Consider the following 17,098-nt stretch of genomic DNA (forward strand, 5'->3'; position numbering starts at 1 on the left):
AGCCAAGACTACAGCCTGAATGCAATCAAAGGCCGAGCACACCTGCATGCGCTGTGAAACAGCACTGTATGCCGAGCCTGTATATTAAGGCTCTAAACTAGCAAAGAAACAAAGGCTTTTAAAAAAACAACTTCAAGCTTAGTGGGTTTTGGACTTTTTTTTAAAAGGTACTTAATTCCCAGATTTAGGACAGCATACTGCTGCAAACGCAAATAAACTGCAGTGCGAGAAAACACAGCTCCCTTACCTGCTTTCCTATAATGAATCACCCGGACAAGCACAGCTCACTCACACTCACCGCCAGACCCAGTGAACAGGTAAAACAGCGGACGGGACGACAGGAGGAAAGAACAACCGGACAAAATAAAAACAAGCCCAAAAGGCTCTCAGGTCCGGAGAGAGAGGCAGCGGAGCGAGGACATTCTTTTAATGCTTTCACATACTGCAGCAAGAAAGGGTTTTAACTAAACTGTAGCTTTCAAGAGCCACTGTCAAAAGCACAGACAACAGAAGTAGGTTCCAGCAAGAGAATGTTTAAAAGCATTCCTTGATATTTTATTCAAGTGAATTAAGGGAACACCACAGAGGAGACTGGACACGTTTCCGTAGCCAGCTCCAGCTTTAATAATTCATGGTCTTACTCATTCTCACTTAGAGCTACAGACTCCAACGAGCCTCTGCCGCAGACGCACCAGTCTGCCTTCTCCACAACAGAGCTCCGAAGCAACTAACTCCACCGATGCCGACCAGGCCGAAAACGGCATCGGCACCAGACAGGGGCCGTTTGCTCCCTCGGCGAGCTCACAGCCTGTTACTGTGCTGCAAAAGGAGCTCGGCACGGTTCACTAAAGACAACAACCCCTCTCCTGCTGCTCTCACGGACAAGAAAAGGCACCAAAAAGGGAGCTTTATCGACCTGCTGCCCCGCACAAACCCGACCGCTCGCCGGGAGCGGGGAGCAGCCGTGCTGCACCTGCCCGGCCGCCCCTCCGCCAGGGGCCCGGGCCCCGCGGCGTCCGAGGCGGCGGCTCCAGGCCCCCGCGGGCGGGAGGCGCCCGGGCGCCCCCACAGCTGCGCAGCCCGGGCAGGCACCGGCCGCGGGCCGGCGGACGAAGCTGCGCTGCCGAGGCGGCGCCGGGAGGCCCGCTGCCTGCGGCGCCCGGAGCCGGTCCTGCCCGCTGCCCGCGGAGGGCAGAGCCCGGTGCCGCCCGCGCCTGCGGGCAGGAGAACCCCGGAACGAGAGGCCTGTCCCCCCCCCGCCGCCGGCCCCGCTCACCCATGGCCCCGGGGCCGGCGCGGCCGCCGGCGCCTCCCGCAGCCCCACGCCCGGCCGCGGCCTCCGCTCCGCTCCGCGGCGGCGGCCACCTGACAACGGAAGTGACGCACACCCCTCTGCCCCGCCCCTCGCCGGCCGCCATCCTGCCTCCTGGCGGCCGCGCGCCGCCGCGGAGATGGCGGCGGAGAAGGGGCGCCTCTGGCTGGGCCGCGGCGCCGGCGCCGGCCGCGATTGGCGGAGAGCCTCGGTGAGGAGAGAGGGGATTGGCCAGGGGGTTTGGAGGGCGCACAATCTGATTGGCTGAATCCCGGAGACAAGGGTGGGGGAGGCGAGCGGCGAAGGCTCATTGGCCGGGGCAACGCGGCTCCCTGTGCTCATTGGCTGCCGCTGCGGCAGGCGGCGGACGAGAAGGGGGTTGGTAGGCAAGCGGGAGATTCGAAAGCGCCGTGATTGGAGGAGAGCCGGGGACTTTCCAGGGAGCCCCGCCCCCGGGGCCCGGGCCCCGGCTGAGTCAGGGCCGGGAGCGGCCGCCCCCACCCCTTGCGCAAGGCCCGGCCGGCTGGCGCGGCCCTCCCCGCCCCGTGAATCAGCGCCGGGGCAGGGGCCCGCGGGGAGGGGGGGGGCACCGCACCCCCTGCCCGCGGTAGGGCCCTGCCCCGGGGGAGGCGGCAGGTGCCGGAGCCCGCCAGGCCGCTGCTGTCACCGTTGCTGCCTCTGAGTCAGCGGGGCGATCCCTTGGGCTTGGCCGCTCCGCTCCTGAGTCACCTGCGCCGCAGGGAGCCTCGGGCCCCGCTGCCCCGGCCCAGCGGAGCTGGAGGAGCGCAGGGCTCCCGCGTTCAGGACGGGCACGGGGTCCCTGGGCTCCGCCACCTCCTGAGTGGCAGCGAGGCCAAGGGGGCCTCTCCGAAACCTCAGCCGCCTCGCTGGAGCCCCACAAACACCGCTTCCAGCCGTCTTCCTGGCTGGCGGCGTCTCCACACAGAGGCCTGGTGCCACCAGGGCCCCCTTTCCTGCACCCCGGTACAGAGTCTCGGCACATGTCGTTGTCCCTCACCCCGCCATTTCTGCTCCCCACACAGTCGCTCCTGATCGCCGCACAAGTGGCTCTTCAGAAGACGGAGAGGCTGAAGCTTCACCTTGGACTCTTTGCGGTCCCTGCTCTGCCCCAGCAGCCCCGCGGTCGCCCCAGCGAGCCTGGAGCGATGCCGTGCCCAGGCAGAGCAGCGCACACACGGGGCGAGAGCCACCGAGCTCCATCCCGGAGGAGGCCAGGCTGCACCGGTAACAAAGAGACGCCTGTAACAAACAGGATGAAGTCATCTGTTGACTTTGGCAGTATTTTAGGCAGACTCTCAGGGGGCTGGGAAGTGGTGCGGAGCTTTGGGGAAGAGTTACGGAGGAGTGAGGAAGCAGAGGAGCTGGCAGCGGTAGCATTCGCTGTGTCCTGGGTGATAACATAGACCTGTGAATTATAAAAACCCGTTTCACTCCCATTCCTTTCCCTGTTGCCAATCACCCCCTGCCAGCACCAGCCAGGTCTGTGGCTCCTTCCTGCCCTGCCAGGGAAGTGATCCAGGGCTGCCTGACAGCTCGACTCCAGCAGCACCCCAGGCGCAGCCACTGCCAGCTGCTGGGTGTCTGCCCTGGAGGACACGTCCCCTGCCTGGGGATCAGTGCGTGCCCGGCTCCAGCAGCAGATGGGTCCCATGCAGACACCAAGGAGCCCTCCTCATCCTCCTGCTGCCACATGCTGGGCTTTGAGCACAGCTGCCTGTCCCCAGGGCCCTGAGCAGAGCAACCCCTGCCCCTCTGGGCTTGTCCATGCAGAACAGCGCTGCCCCTTCCCCTCTGTCACCCACCCTTTTTGGCCATGGGTGCAAATGCCCAGCAGGGCTGTAGGAGTGAAGCTGGGCATTCGTGGGCATCCAAAAATGAGCTGCCTGGGGAGCTGCAGCCAAGCATGATGCATGCGAGCACCCTCTGTTTGATTTGCCAGCTCTGCGGCTCGTGGGTGCCCAGGACATCTCATGGACCTGCCTCTCCTCCTGCCGCCCTCTCTGCAGGGCAGAGGGGTCCCAGCCTCCACCAGCCGGGAAGGCAAAGCTGGGAGCGCAGCAGGATGCCTGGGAAATCACAGCCAAGCAACAACACCAAACTGTGGTTTCTGACCAAAAGGGCTTTGTTTGAGAAGAATGCTGAGCAATCAGAGGAGGGATACAGAGTAGCTGCCAACTGAACAGGAAACGAGCTGGAAAAAATCACAGACCCTTCAAAGCAGGGTTATCCATTAAAAAAATAACCTTGCACTGAGGATCCTCATGCTCTCCCACAGGCACCGGCCAGCGAGAAGCAGAGCCCTGCCTCCCTGGGAGGGATGCCCAGGGCAAGGTGCGGAGGCGTCTGGCAGGAAGCCCCAGCGTCCTGTCAAGAGGGGGCACATCTGTCCTTGCCTTCCCGCGCACATGGCACCAGGGTCCGTGCTGGCCCTGGAGCTCCAGCAGCACCAGAAGGGATCATTTGTGCTTCGCTCGGGGGAACTCCTTCCTCCCCTTGTCACGGCCTCCGAAGTAGCGGACCCTGTGGATCGCCTGCAGCTGCCGCTCGATGGTGGCCCTGATGTCCACCTCGTCGGGGATGTGGACGTAGCGGACGTTCCTGCCAGTTACGAAGAGCTCGTCCAAGTGGGACACTGTGCCCTGCCTGTCCGTGAAGGTCACCTCGGCCAGGCGCACGTTCATGAAGGCGTCCACATTGGTGATGCGCCCGGTGGCCGTGCTCTCGTCACGGAGGTCCACAGTGGTGACCTGGCCGTGCAGGCCCTGCAGCAGGATGACCAGGCTGTTCTCGGCGATGGTGCGCTCCTTGACGGAGTGGCTGACCTCCATCGCGCGGCTGTGGCAGAGCAACAGGAGACGCCGCGCTGCGCCCCGAGCGGCACCCGCGTGCCCCGCTGCCCGCTCCCCCCGGCCAGGTCAGCCGGGCTCCGTGCCCCAGGGCCCGTGCTGCGGGGCAGCCACCACTGAACGTCACTGCATCTCCCTTGCACGCTTTCACCCTCCTCCCCTTGCACACTCGTCTACCTACTGCCACCTCTCCTTGCACACGCACGTAGCTGCATGCCGCCCTCCTCTCCTTGCACACTCACAAACTGTGCTCCTCCCTTTGCACGCTCACCGCCCGCCCCACGCCGGCTGCTCGCACTCTCGCTCTGCACGCTGCCCCTCCCGCCTCCGCGTGAACCCCCGCGCCCACGCGTGTGCAGCTGCCCGCCTCCCCTTGCACGCTCGTGTGCGTGTGTGTGTGTCCCCCCCCCCGGGCACTCACCCGCCCGGCGCCTGCCCGCCCCGGCGGCAGGAAGGGGCGGCGCGCAGCGGCCGCGTGCGCAGTCCGGCCCCGGAGCCGCCCGCCCCCCGCCCCGAGCACCGCCCGGCCCCGGAGCCGCCCCGGCACCGCCCGCCCCCCGCCCCCCGCCCCCGGCCCCGGCGCCGCCCGCTCGCCCCGGACTCCCGCTCGGTGCCAGGCTGGGATCAGCGCGTTTAATGGTTCAGCGGTGCCGCGCGGTCAGAGCCCGTCCATGAGCGCCAGCAGGTCCTCGCCCTTGGCCGTGCCGGCCGGGCGCTGCTCCGGCACCTCCAGCTCCCCGAGGATGCGGGCCAGCTGCTCCTGCCGCCCCGGGTCCTGCGCGGAGACACGGCCTCAGCCTGCGCCCGCCGCCCCCGGCTGCGCCTGCTGCGGACGAGCGGGGGGGGCTGCGCCCGGTTACACTGCAGCTGCCCCCCTGGGCTGGGGGGCTCCAGCCTGTCCCCCCACCCCGCCTGGGGTTCCTCCCTGTAAAACCACCGCGGTGCCGGAACCTGACTCACAGATTGCCTGTTACAATTAAGGAGGTGTTTTAGGTGTTGACAGGCCTTAGGCTGTAACAGCAAACAGGGCAATGACCCAGTATGCGTTCTCTAGTCCACATAGCCTTAAAACGTACAAGAACGTTTCAAACATTTGAAATATTCAAATACTTACTAAACCTACAGATTTAGCAGACTATATTTCCAGTACTTACTATGAGCCTAACTGAATCTGAAAACAATACATTTTTAAGTCACTGCTACAGGTAAAACTTAGTTCATAGCAAGGAAAGAATGAATAGGATCAAAGATCTGAAACACACTGTACATACCTGAGTGGCTTCTATGTTGATAACTTTGTAAGATAACTCCTCTGGTCTCGTCAGTGCTGCATGCCTTGATTGAAAATAGGAAAAAGAGTGCTTAATCTCATAATGACATACAAGTAAATGATGAAAACAGAATCAGATTCATGAGGCTGCGGCTGACGTGAAGTTTAGACAACTTCACTATTTTTACTAGGCAAATTAATGTATTAATCCCAGTTTGCAGTCTTATCCCCATCTTGGATTTCTTAACGCTAGCTGTAGAACAGGGGGAGTATCTCTTTAGTTGCAAATGAAAGTAGATAAACACATTCTGCAGAAATCAAATAATGAAATGTCTCATTACCCTTTTGCTCCCTGCTAGGAGGAGGATAAGGTATTCAAGCCTGTTGGGCTTATCACCTTTGATCAATTGTTAAGATACATACTTATCTCCTGAATATATATGTACCTGGGGGATGGGAGAGCTAAAGGGGCTGAAGGGATGTGGGCTGTTTTGGTTCTGTGTGACAGGACCTCAGCACAGATGGTCACAGACTGGTGATTTGCCAGTCCCGCTTGAAGGGACAAGCAGTCCCAAGGACAAGAGCTTGCATCCCAAGTGGAACACCAGTAATGCAAGTGGGTCTCCCTGCTGGTAGTCCCAATAAAAAGGTCAAGCTAGGGAAACTGCTCCTCTGTGTGTTCCTGCAGAGACTCCATCTGGGCCAGGATACGGAGATGCTACAAAGACTGCTTATTCTGTCCCTAAGGCTGTTAAGGGTCAGCTTCAGTCTGCGGGACTGTCCATATGGCACTAAATCACAAACCCCAAGCAAGCACAACTCAAGCATACTCCTCCTCCTCGTCTGTTGTGAACAAATTTAGTCGAAATCCTGTCTCACTGCCACCGGGTTTCTTGATCTCCAGGCCTCCTATTAGCCTGGCCAAAAAGTTCATTTCTTCTTTAGCAAGAGGATTAGGGGCTATATTCTCCTGTAGAAAACAGTAATGGGTAAACTGGTCAGATTAACAAGAAAATGAGGACTGCAGTAGTTTTGCTAATTTCTCATATTACAGAAATATTTTTCAAAGTGATGTAAATACATTTCTGTATTTTTAATGGTAGAGGTAGCACAAGTAAGTCATAATTATCAGTTACACATTTAAAATGGTTGGTTGAATTTATAGACCAAGGACAAAATAATTTTCCAGGTAAATCAAACAGCTGAGAAATCTGTAAAAGCAGTTTCCTGTTTTCTGAAGAGATTAAGATAGGAAACAAGATTTCAGCTTGCCATTACATAAGCCTCTATGTAAGCTACTTTAGGAAAATGTGCCTCTCCCCCGGCTCAAAAGGAATCTTGGAGAATTGGATGAGGCTCAGGAAGGAAAACAAAGCAGTTTTTTTTCTGAAGTTATCCCATAAGGGTAGACTAAAAAGATTGTTATTGTTTACTTGAGAAAGGAGATGAATAAAGGGGAAGATTGTACAACTGTGTAGTAAATGTTCTGGAGAAGATGGATGTAGGTGTTTCGTTTAGCGTCCCCATCCATTAAGAGACAGGGTAAGCAGAATGTAAAATCTGATGAATGTGGTGAAACTAATCAAGGGAAATACTCCCACCCCTGCGTGAACAGACTGTGGGATACGCTGACACGAACTACAGCTGAGGTCAAGAATTTAATGAGTGAAAGGAACAGAAGAACACTGACCTTTGCGTGGGATGCCAAACTTTTGGATGATCCTGCCATGTGTGTCTCTACTGGCCGGCTAACACTGTACCTAATGAGGAAAACACACAAGGAAGAGCAGCCCGTTACCTGTATGCGATACCCAAATAGAATGGAGCAGCACAGGATCTGAATATGGTTTAGCAGTATTTTTCTGAAGACAAGTAACTAAAATGAGAAGTTCTGATTCAGTTTTATGGAATACTGATGCATTAAAATGTCGAAGTGACAAAACTGGAAGAAAGAACACTGCTGTCTCTTGCTCTGTGAATGGAAAAATTACATCATACAAACACAGGAAAAAAAAAGCATTCCTTGAATGCAGTTAAAATGAAATCATATTTCAGAGAATATGCAGTACCAGATGAAAATACTCTTTACTCAGCTCTACTGCAGACATGAATTAAACTTTGGCTCTTTCTTTATTTATATACAGTTATTTATACACATCTATTGCTAGGTATGTTTTGTTTCAGGAGATCACTCTGTGAATGAGTCAAGCTGATAATAGCGAAAGAGGCAAAAATAACTAGACAAGGCTGATGCCGTCCTTCTGGACAAGCATATGATCATCACTATTTACTTTCACGTTTCTATGTAGGACAAAAATAACTTACATATTTGTTCCAAGTTTAAGGACTCTGTCTCCATAAAGATCAAAAGATCCTTCCCTTTGTGGAATAACATAATTTCCATCAGTGGTGAATTCAGTTCTTTTAACTTCATCTCCATTGTGATTAAACATCCTTAAAAACAAGATATTATTGAAACATATTTAGTAGTACATTTCAGTACTGATTTGCTTTGCTTGATGTACAAGAAAGGGTAAAAAACTCTACTCTCTAAATTGATGGGAGCCTATTTTAAAGCATAAATAACAGCTAAATTTCTGGAATAGGGGATGACAAAAACATGCTTAATGTTTCATTGCTGGGTGACTTAGTCCCAGATCCTGCCCTATAAATAACATTTATTAGAGATTCAGATATCCATGCACTGTAACAGTCTAAGCCCGAGTCTATGTCCTATTAGACATCTGGGACTGACTGTTCCTTTGTGAGCAGCTGTGCATGCGAGGCACTACAAACATTATAAACAATGGTTCAAAACTTACCTGATCAGTCCTGGAATTTCTGTACCCCATGGAACAGGGCCTGATATTGGCAGCACAAAGCGGCCATTGGAGTTTTGTACTTTATCCTTCAGAAAGATGGAGACCTGCAAAAGAATATTCCACCCACAAGAACATCAATTAAATATCTTCTGATCCGAGTTCTCTGAAGTCTGACCTTGCAGCTTTCCTGCCTAGACAGGGATTGGTTTCCTAGAGATTTTGATGTATATAAAGACTACAATACAGGCCAAAGCCAGTAATGCATAATTGTGGTCCAGAGCATGGGCATAATGATCTAACATTAAAAAAAAAAACAAACAAAGTGTAGTGTTTATGCATTTTAATATGATCCATTCACTTAGAGAATGTCCAAATCCCTGACTTAAACCTCAGATTCTCAGTTTCATATCAAGCTTCTATTAAAAAGAAAAACACGCTTATCAACAAGCGAATCCATACCAGTAAATACTCCTTCAAATTTGTAAGCACAAACTAATGAAAGACTGAATCAGAAATCAGTCTAAATAGTCAACTTTGGAAAACAGGTGATTGGGGTAATTTTTCTGTAACATTTTAGAATTATTGGGTACCACTGTAGTAAATATGCTCAATTTGTGAAATTTTGAAGATGAATATCACAAGCATATGAAGATGACTGAAAAGCATAAGTAACAAAGCCAAGCTTGTAACGTAAATATAACAAGATACCTTCATGTTCTGGCCACAGAATCAAACTCCCTTCTGTTTTTACCGAATAGTTATATTGGGCTCTTACCCTTATGTGCATGTCTTGAAAAAAAATGAGGAGTGTTTGCCTGATCAGTTGAAATTCACCATCAGAGAGCGAGCTGTACATCTAAAAGAGAAAAACCACAATGTAAGGTTTTGCAAGTGCACTGTGTCCAATCCAGTTAAAGGTAGAAACAAGTAAATCAGAATACTGCTGGCCAAAAATGGTATGTGTATGTCAGGAGAAGAAGAAATAATGTTAAGGGGCATTGCTGGTCATTATCAGTAGTTATTACCGGTGACTAAGAGCCCAATTTAATTTCTGCTTAAGTCGGTGGAAACTTTGGTCAGGTTAAATGTGTTAAATGTATTGATTTAAAATGGGCCAGTAGGAAAAAAACAATTGAATTGTAGACATCTCCATCTCCAGAAGCACTTGCGACACATTTCATGACTTCTCAGCACTTTTAACAGTTTATGCAACCAGTTCCCTTTCACTGAGATACTCTTATTCTTTGTCCAAAGAATTCAGCAGTTACATTAGAAAATGCTATTAACTAAGAGGCCAATTCGTTTCCCTGAGCTTCAAAACAGAGGAAGATTATTTGGATGGTTCTCTGAGGTTGAGACAAATTCCACACTTGATATGGCACCTACTGATGTGGTACTTAGCCTCCAGAACTAGCCTGAAAAAGTCCTGAATACCAGTGGGTTACACCATTTAACTAAGGATCCTTACCTCAATCAGCTGCCGGAATGTCTCATCCACCTGGTTGAGAATGCTAGGGGCGTCTCGTATGAAATCTTTGATAGCGTCCAGATGATTGAAAGTGACTAGCAGTAGGTCCTTGGGCCGAGGACACAGGAGAACTTGGTATTTGAAAGCCATAGTCATAAGGTCATACAGCTGCAAAGTAACACAGGTGAAATTTTGGTTATACCACTACACAGATGGCAATGTCACTTAGATTAGTTTCATGCTGATGCAGAAAAGGACTTAGACACTTATGCTAACACCTGGCCATGGTAAGAAGAATCATTTTAGCTTGGTTTCCTAAGAAAACCAGACCTATGCAATCACATTGTCTGCCCTTCTGTTGGTCTCTCTGGGAGCCATTAAAACTACTGCCAATTTCAGAAACATCTGACACAGTGGCAGAGGTCTCACAGGTAATTAAGTTCCTACAGATTTTTGAAAATGGACAGCCAGATACACTGTTTGCAGGCACAAATTCAAACACCTGCAACTGCAAAACTGTGGGTGTCAATACATAAATATACATATGTTTATATATACAAACATATATAGAGGGTTTTTATATAAAAAATTCTAATAAATTCAAAGAATGCTTATTGAATCTCTTAAAATTAAACATTTAGATATTAAAGCATAAATATGGAGTTTTGAGTTGAGGTACTGAAATATCTGGTATCATGGACTTCCCTTAGTTTCCTAGGCTTAGAACCATTTTTACAAAGAAAACAAATGGAAAAAGGTTTGTTATAAAATACCTCAAAAATTACAGCTATGTAAAGCCACCTACGAATTATCAAGAACTTGTGAACAGAAGCATTTAAGAAAGTATAGTATAGTATATTATAGTCAGAACCAGAAAGATAGTCTTTTTACCTTATCCATGCTTGCCTGATTCAGTCTCATGATTGAAGCATGAGCTAGCCGGTCGTACACTGTTCTCAGAGCTTTCTTGGAATAGAGTTCCTGTGGTTTAAACAGCTCTTCCATAAATTTTTTATTGAACATAGTTGTGATGATGTCATTCATAACTGTAAAGACAAAGAATCTGTTTTTTCCTTTTTTTTTTCAGAAATAGAGCAATCATCTATTTCATTTCACACTGAGAACTTGGGACAATGACAGCTGTGAGGATTCACATGAAGACTTACCTGTGCAAAGCATGCACATAGTCATAAAAGAAAAAAAGAAGGAAAAACATCACTAATTTCAACATTTTTCAGCCAGTCCAACATTGGTCTAAGCCAGCAGCACGATCTCTGCTGGCTGTCCCCAGAGGCAGGACTGTTATTTGGGATGTAGATAACAAACCCTATTTTCCAATGGGAATAAGACTGTTTTTGTTGCCTTGTTTTTACAGCAATGGCTAGCACTTTCCCCTTTTTACGGAGTTTTGTTTGTAGGCTACTCCAGTATGCATCTGTAAGAGCTTAAGTTCTGCTTCCCAAGATGACTGTTTTGCATCAGCTCTAGGTTTTTACAAACTGCAGCTAGCTGACTCTCCCTCTTCTCTTTTCAACCACTGACACTATTAGTCTATTTTTTCCTTCTAAACAGAAGCCTCTTGAATTATTTAAGGCTCCTTGAAGTATTTGCGTTAAACAGATTAAGACTGACAAGTATTTAAGGAAGCATTTATATCACTGGGATCTGTGGAAGGCAATCCAGGGCTCTTACACAGTAACATCTGAGGATGCTAGAGCAGTTCAAAGGCTTACAACTCTACATAAACTTCCTTAATAGTCCTTGATTTTGTATATGTAAATTTAGACACAAATTGTTATGTGACTTATTCAAGAATATGTAAAGATCAGCAGTACTGAACATGAGGGCTATGCTCTAGTTAGCAAGCTTTAACAGAAATAAGATAGAAAACATTTTGCAGTGATTCAAGCAGATATAGCTTCCTAGATTTTGTGCTGGATTTGATATTTTCTCTGTCAAGTGCCTGATACATTCTACAGAGTTATCATAAACAAACATTTCTCTACTGAAGAAATATTGAGTAAGAATTTACAACGCAGTTAACACAGATTATTGTACAAGGATGAATCTCCCTACGCAGATGACTGCTACTAAAGTTCATAATGCTAGCTAATTCTTAAGGATTACAAAAATCTCAGGTCAGTAATAAAAACAAGAGTGAACATAAGCTTAGTGGGAATTAGCCATGTGAAATACTGTCATAATTATTTACTGATGGTTTTAGATACCTGACTTTTCACAATTGTGGTACTGAAGCTACATGAACAGCCCAAAGAAAGGTAATGTAGCAGGCGCTTCATCTCTTCTTCGATGATTAACTCCCTAGGGGATATTGCTAGCTACGTCCTAGACACTGGGAACCTGGATACTGACAGTTCACTTTTCCACAGGGCAATCACCTTCTGAGGCAATTCTCCCTCTCCTTGCTTAAAGCTGGTGTTTACAGGTTCTCTCCTATATGTGTCATGTCACTGGTGACGTACACGTTTCAGCTTCTAGTGCACTGTAACCTAACATGGCTCATCACTTCCTCTCGCAGGTACCCCAAACCATTCAGCAAGGTCTCAGCTCAGCTCAGTTCCTGAGCAGTATGGATACAAATGCACCTAATTACAAATGGAAAAAAACCCTCCTCTTCCTCGCTTCTTTCAAAATACACCGTCCATAAAGCAATTTCTGCTTGTTCTCAGTCTGAGGCACAAATCCTCACTTTGTTGAAGTATATTGAACATTAGTATAGCAGACAGCATGCAAACAGGAGTGGAGAAAATCAAATGCAATATATTAGTACATATTTCTTTTTTAATGTAATCAATTATGACAAAAATATGAAAGTTTGCCTTATACTGCTATCAAGAAAAATATTCTTCAGTTGTCTGATGATGACACGGCAAACAGATCTTAAGAGTATAGGTAATCCCCAAGGAAACATTTACACCATTCTAACAACGGAAGATAACAAAGAAAGGAGTGTTAGCTCAGGGATAATGGCACGCCAAGCAACACAGCATAAAAGCAATTTAGCAGAGAGGGATTTTATCAACCGGGATGAAGAGAGGGGATCCAAGTACATACAATGCGATGGACAAAAGAGAAGCTAAGGACTTACAGTGGTTTTTGCCTACATGTGGCATGTCACTGATGACATACACATTTCAACTTCTAATGCACTGGGACATAACATGGCTCATAGGCATGGCATGGGTCGGGAGTCTTTATGCCTGGATTATGCTCATGCTTCTCAGATTACAATCAAGGCAGCAAAGGGAATGTTAAAAGTCTGAAACAGTTGCACATTCTACTTGCAATGGGTTTCTATTGGGAATAAAAGCCCAAATTAATTCTGAATAGCTGACAGCCATAATTGCAATTGACCCCATCTGCAAAAAATAAATACGTACACATTCATACTGCACTCTCAAAATTAAAATAACTAATTACTGCTTCAGCTTTCAGTCTCTCTCATTATATTTTTCATGCTTTCACCATGTCTTCATTTAGTTGTTATGTTAAACATTTAATATAAAAATAGTTCATACCAAAGTCAAAGGCAGCCAAAGTCTAACCAGCATGGTTTTATCCGCCACAGAATCATGTGTTTACTTTATAGTAACTTTTTGAGATCATGGTTTTTAGGAGCAGTTTTCAAAGACATGCACTTTTTTTCTCTCACAGGACAAGCTGACTGGTCAACATGAAATCTGTACTGTGTCTTTACCATCTAAATGTGGCAAAGTGGCTTATTGTCATTTTGGATGTGCTAAAATAGGCGGCTACGGAATCTTTTAAACTTCTGAGATATGGTGGAAGAATGTATTCTTGGAACTAACGAATAATAGTAACAGAAAAAGGGCAGGGCAAACACCAGGGTATCACTATTTACCTTCAGTAAATATTTAAACACTGCAAAAGACTCATTTTGAAAAATATGAATCATAACCCCAATCTCACTTAAAAGAAAGCTGCTCAAAGAGACACTAAGTTCTACTCAAGTTCACCTAGCAAAAATCCTGTGGAAGTTTAAGAGATTTATTCCCTCATGCAGCCACTTATCACACCTCTTTGCTAGAGGTTAGCATTTCATAGTAGAGACTTGCATACTCACACCTTAGCTTCTCCACTGAAAAATCTGACGTCTTAGCTCAAACCCACCTACAACACCAATTGAAGGCAAGAGGCCATGCTGATGGGCACAGCTGAAGTGTGGGCACCCGCTCTTTTGTGATCACTCTGCGGCAAGGGTGGTGACCACTGGCAGAGAGACGGGTAAGCAGCCAGGACAGCAGTGTCTTAAAACTTCCCTGGAGTTCACCTGTCAAAACCCTAAACACTCAATTAGAAATACCCTTAGAGAAATGCAGTATACCTGATATTCCTACATTTAAGCAAGAAAACAACATTCACAGTGCTCCCTACACAATTATATGCTTGTATTCACTTGATATTAATACCATTTTGGCTAGAAAGACCACTCTGATAGTAAGTTATGACCTATTTACATGCATTGTCTTGATCAAATTAACAAAGAGGTTATTCTAGAAGCCACATGATTTAGAGTTTTTCTTTTTTTTTCCTGAAGATCAAAAAGCTACTAAAGTGCATTTTAAAGAATAAACAGGTGAAGAATATTAGCCATCTTTGACGCTATCATTAGAAGGCTGCAGAAACAGCATAGTGTGTTCATGTACAATGAACCTCATGTGTGTGCATGTATTTGCATTTGTCTACTGCATGCAGCTAAAAGATTACAGTACCTCGTTTCCTGTCCACATCTGTCCATTCATCTACACGAAGCATATAAAACAAAAACAGTGGTTCAAGAAGTAAGAACAATAGTTTCAAGGAGAATAAAAGAAAGAAACAAAAAAAAAAATCTAACTACGGGGCATTGTTTTTCTTATCAGCATTCAGTGCTTAACAAGAAAGAACTATTCTGTTATTTGACATCTTTCAATGAAAACACAAAAGATGAAACCCTGCCCTCCCCTTGGAAAAAAATCTTATTGCTTCAGTAGAGCTAATATTGTATCCCCGATGGATGCTTAGCATGTTTTGCATCTAGCTTGGAAAGTTTTCTGCACAATCACATTTACTGTTCACTTGTATGTGAACAATATTTGAGGGAACAGTTTTAAGAATTGGCATCTCAATGTAGATGAAAGCACATCTTGGTAAAAATAACAGCCAAATTTTTGAACAACGGAATACATGTATAGATAAACTAGTACAGACCTAATTGTCCTGTGGAGATATTCCAGAATATGTAAGTAATTTAATTTAAGCTATAATCTTAGAATTATATGAATAGCGGCACAGCAAGTAAACTGTCAGATCATTTTCTTAAGACGTAACATGAACAATTAAAAACTGCACTGCTGTAATAAAACCTTTACTACTGTTTAGCTCTTTTCGTCATATTGGAAAGATAACAAGACAAAAATTTAACAACCTCTTCAGTACTGAGTTAATATTGAGCTGATTGTTATTACAGAATATTAAAGCTTTCCGAACTGCATTCCCCATAACATGTCAGGAAGCAAAAAGAGTTTTTAAATGCAAAGCTGTTTTAATTTAAAAGTGCTAAACAGAGAGGTGCTTAGCTTTAAGGCTGGATTGTTTGTGCACGTGTACAAATAAAAGGGATCTACTTTTAGGATGGCTTTAACAAAATGCTAGACAGACAGAGATTTTTACTAAAGCTGGAGAAGGGTCTCAGGAGCCATCTTTATTTTACTGGAAAGCTTTCTTAATTGTGCATGTTTTTTCCTTACAGGCCTTAAAACAAAATAAAACGAAAGAGAAGAAAAGGAAAAGAAACCACTCCTGACTGCAAAGAAGAAAAAAATAGTCTTCCTGAAACAGTTCAGGACCTGGATTGAGAAGACCAAGTTTTGAGTTACTTTGGTTCCAAAAGTAGATTCCTGAAGCATCAACCTCTGAAACAAGTACAGAAATACTGAAGTTTACTTTAGTTTCTATTGTATTGGTACACACTTCACAAGTTACTGTTTTTTCTCCAGCTACAGGCAGCTGTTCGCACTTTTTGAGCAAGTTTACCAATATTTAGCTTATACAGCACAACGATGATTTTCTTGAAGAGGTGAATAAAAGCTGCATTAGTAGCTTCAAGTAGTCATTGCTGAAGAAACTTCATGAAAGTTTAACTCACGTTTAACTCAAAAGGTTTTACTTCAAATTTACATCAAGAAAAGCACATCATCAGCTACTGTGATTCAGGTGTTAAACTATGGTAAGGGCATTACGTGGCCAAGACCTCAGACAACAGACACCATTTAGTTCTATTACCTTTGAAGTATCCTTCCAATAACAGTACAGTAAGTATATCCATATTTGTTCCTCTATCTCATGAGAGAATCATCACCAAAAAGTGACCACATGCTCGCAGTTTATTAATGAACAACATATCTCTCTGCAGCAGCACAGAAACTGACTGTGTTTCAGCAAAACCCTGTAAGACCGGTCCCTAAGTAATGGTGCAAATGCACCTTCTGACAAATAAACAGAACTTAACTCCCTATTGTAAAGTAACTATCATTAATAGTTACTCTAAATATCCATCTTTGTGTTTTTGGAGACCATCTCAAATTTGCTATTTAATGCCCGCTTTCCTTGGCTTTGCTTCGGGTTACCCAGGAGCAAAGGGCCTCAATCGAAGCCATGAAAACGCGGGCACCAAAGCGATGAAAACGGGGCCGTGAGAGCGGCACGACTCCCCGAGAGCCGGGACACACGGCATTTCGCTTCCCCCCGCGCTGCTGGACGGCAAGTGTCCCTCTTCTGCAGTGACACCAGGTTTCACTGCACGGGGCGACGCACCGCGTCCTGCCGCAGCCGCCTCCCCTTGCGGCGCCCCCCGGGCAGGTCGCTGCGGCGGCAGCGCTGCCGGCCCTGACCGCGGGCCTGGAGGTCCTGCCGCAAAAATAAACGCAGGGCGGTGGGAGAGCCCCGAGGCGGAGCAGGCGCAGGACGGGCTTCGTGGTGCGACGCCGCCGCGGCAGGGGCCTCTGCCCGGTCCCTCACGGCGGCCCGGCCCCGCGCCTCACCTTTGCGGGCCTTCTCGCCGGGGATGCTCTGGGCGCGCAGGCGCTGGTCCAGGATGTAGAGCATCTCCCCGCCCAGGTTGAGGAACAGCAGCGGCAGCGTCCGCGCCGACATGGCGCCGCGGCAGCGGCACCCGCCACCCCGCGCCCGCCGCCGCCACTGCCGCCGCCACCGTTGCCCGGCAGCCGGCCGCGCCCAGGGGCCAATCAGGAGGCGCCGTCTTGGCAGGGCGCGGAGGGGCGGGGCACCGCCGCGCGTGCAAGCCCCGCCCCTGCGCGCGCGCAAGAAGAGCCGCGC

General features: G+C 47.7%; 3 protein-coding genes and 1 long non-coding RNA gene across 6 annotated transcripts in view; 1 reads left to right on the forward strand and 3 right to left on the reverse strand.

Annotated features, from left to right (window-relative positions):
- STK40 (serine/threonine kinase 40) overlaps positions 1-1,414 on the reverse strand; it is a 31,326-nt gene extending 29,912 nt beyond the window's left edge. The window contains exon 1 of one of the 2 annotated variants that reach the window (XM_026103678.2): positions 1,277-1,414. Coding sequence is in view for 1 of the 2 variants with exons in the window: in XM_064525256.1 (XP_064381326.1) it covers positions 1,277-1,280 (4 nt within the window). In the remaining variant the exon portion in view is untranslated. The remainder of the gene's footprint in view (positions 1-1,276) is intronic. The other variant, XM_064525256.1, reaches the window with a different exon arrangement.
- LOC135330701 (uncharacterized) lies at positions 1,389-3,343 on the forward strand. Its single transcript, XR_010392707.1, has 3 exons — positions 1,389-1,523; positions 2,356-2,557; positions 3,273-3,343. It is a non-coding gene; the product is annotated as an uncharacterized LOC135330701 (long non-coding RNA).
- Positions 3,344-3,432: 89 nt separating this feature from the next.
- On the reverse strand, positions 3,433-4,161 carry LSM10 (LSM10, U7 small nuclear RNA associated). Its single transcript, XM_026103664.2, has one exon. The coding sequence runs from the start codon at positions 4,159-4,161 to the stop codon at positions 3,790-3,792; it is 372 nt and encodes a 123-aa protein (XP_025959449.1). The 3' UTR covers positions 3,433-3,789.
- Positions 4,162-4,798: 637 nt separating this feature from the next.
- OSCP1 (organic solute carrier partner 1) lies at positions 4,799-17,023 on the reverse strand. 2 transcript variants are annotated; one of them, XM_026103687.2, is made up of 11 exons: positions 16,804-17,023; positions 14,494-14,523; positions 10,631-10,785; positions 9,740-9,907; positions 9,047-9,127; positions 8,272-8,375; positions 7,775-7,903; positions 7,140-7,209; positions 6,280-6,419; positions 5,451-5,514; positions 4,799-4,954 (listed from the first exon to the last, which is right to left on the reverse strand). In XM_026103687.2, the coding sequence occupies exons 1-11, from the start codon at positions 16,913-16,915 to the stop codon at positions 4,838-4,840; spliced, it is 1,170 nt and encodes a 389-aa protein (XP_025959472.2). In that variant the 5' UTR covers positions 16,916-17,023; the 3' UTR covers positions 4,799-4,837. The 2 variants fall into 2 exon arrangements, with proteins under 2 accessions (XP_025959472.2, XP_025959473.2); XM_026103688.2 differs by lacking the exon at positions 14,494-14,523 and having other exon boundaries at positions 16,804-17,022.
- Between the last annotated feature and the right edge of the window lie 75 nt (positions 17,024-17,098).

This window comes from Dromaius novaehollandiae, chromosome 23 (assembly GCF_036370855.1).
Source record: "Dromaius novaehollandiae isolate bDroNov1 chromosome 23, bDroNov1.hap1, whole genome shotgun sequence".
NCBI classification, from domain to species: domain Eukaryota; kingdom Metazoa; phylum Chordata; class Aves; order Casuariiformes; family Dromaiidae; genus Dromaius; species Dromaius novaehollandiae.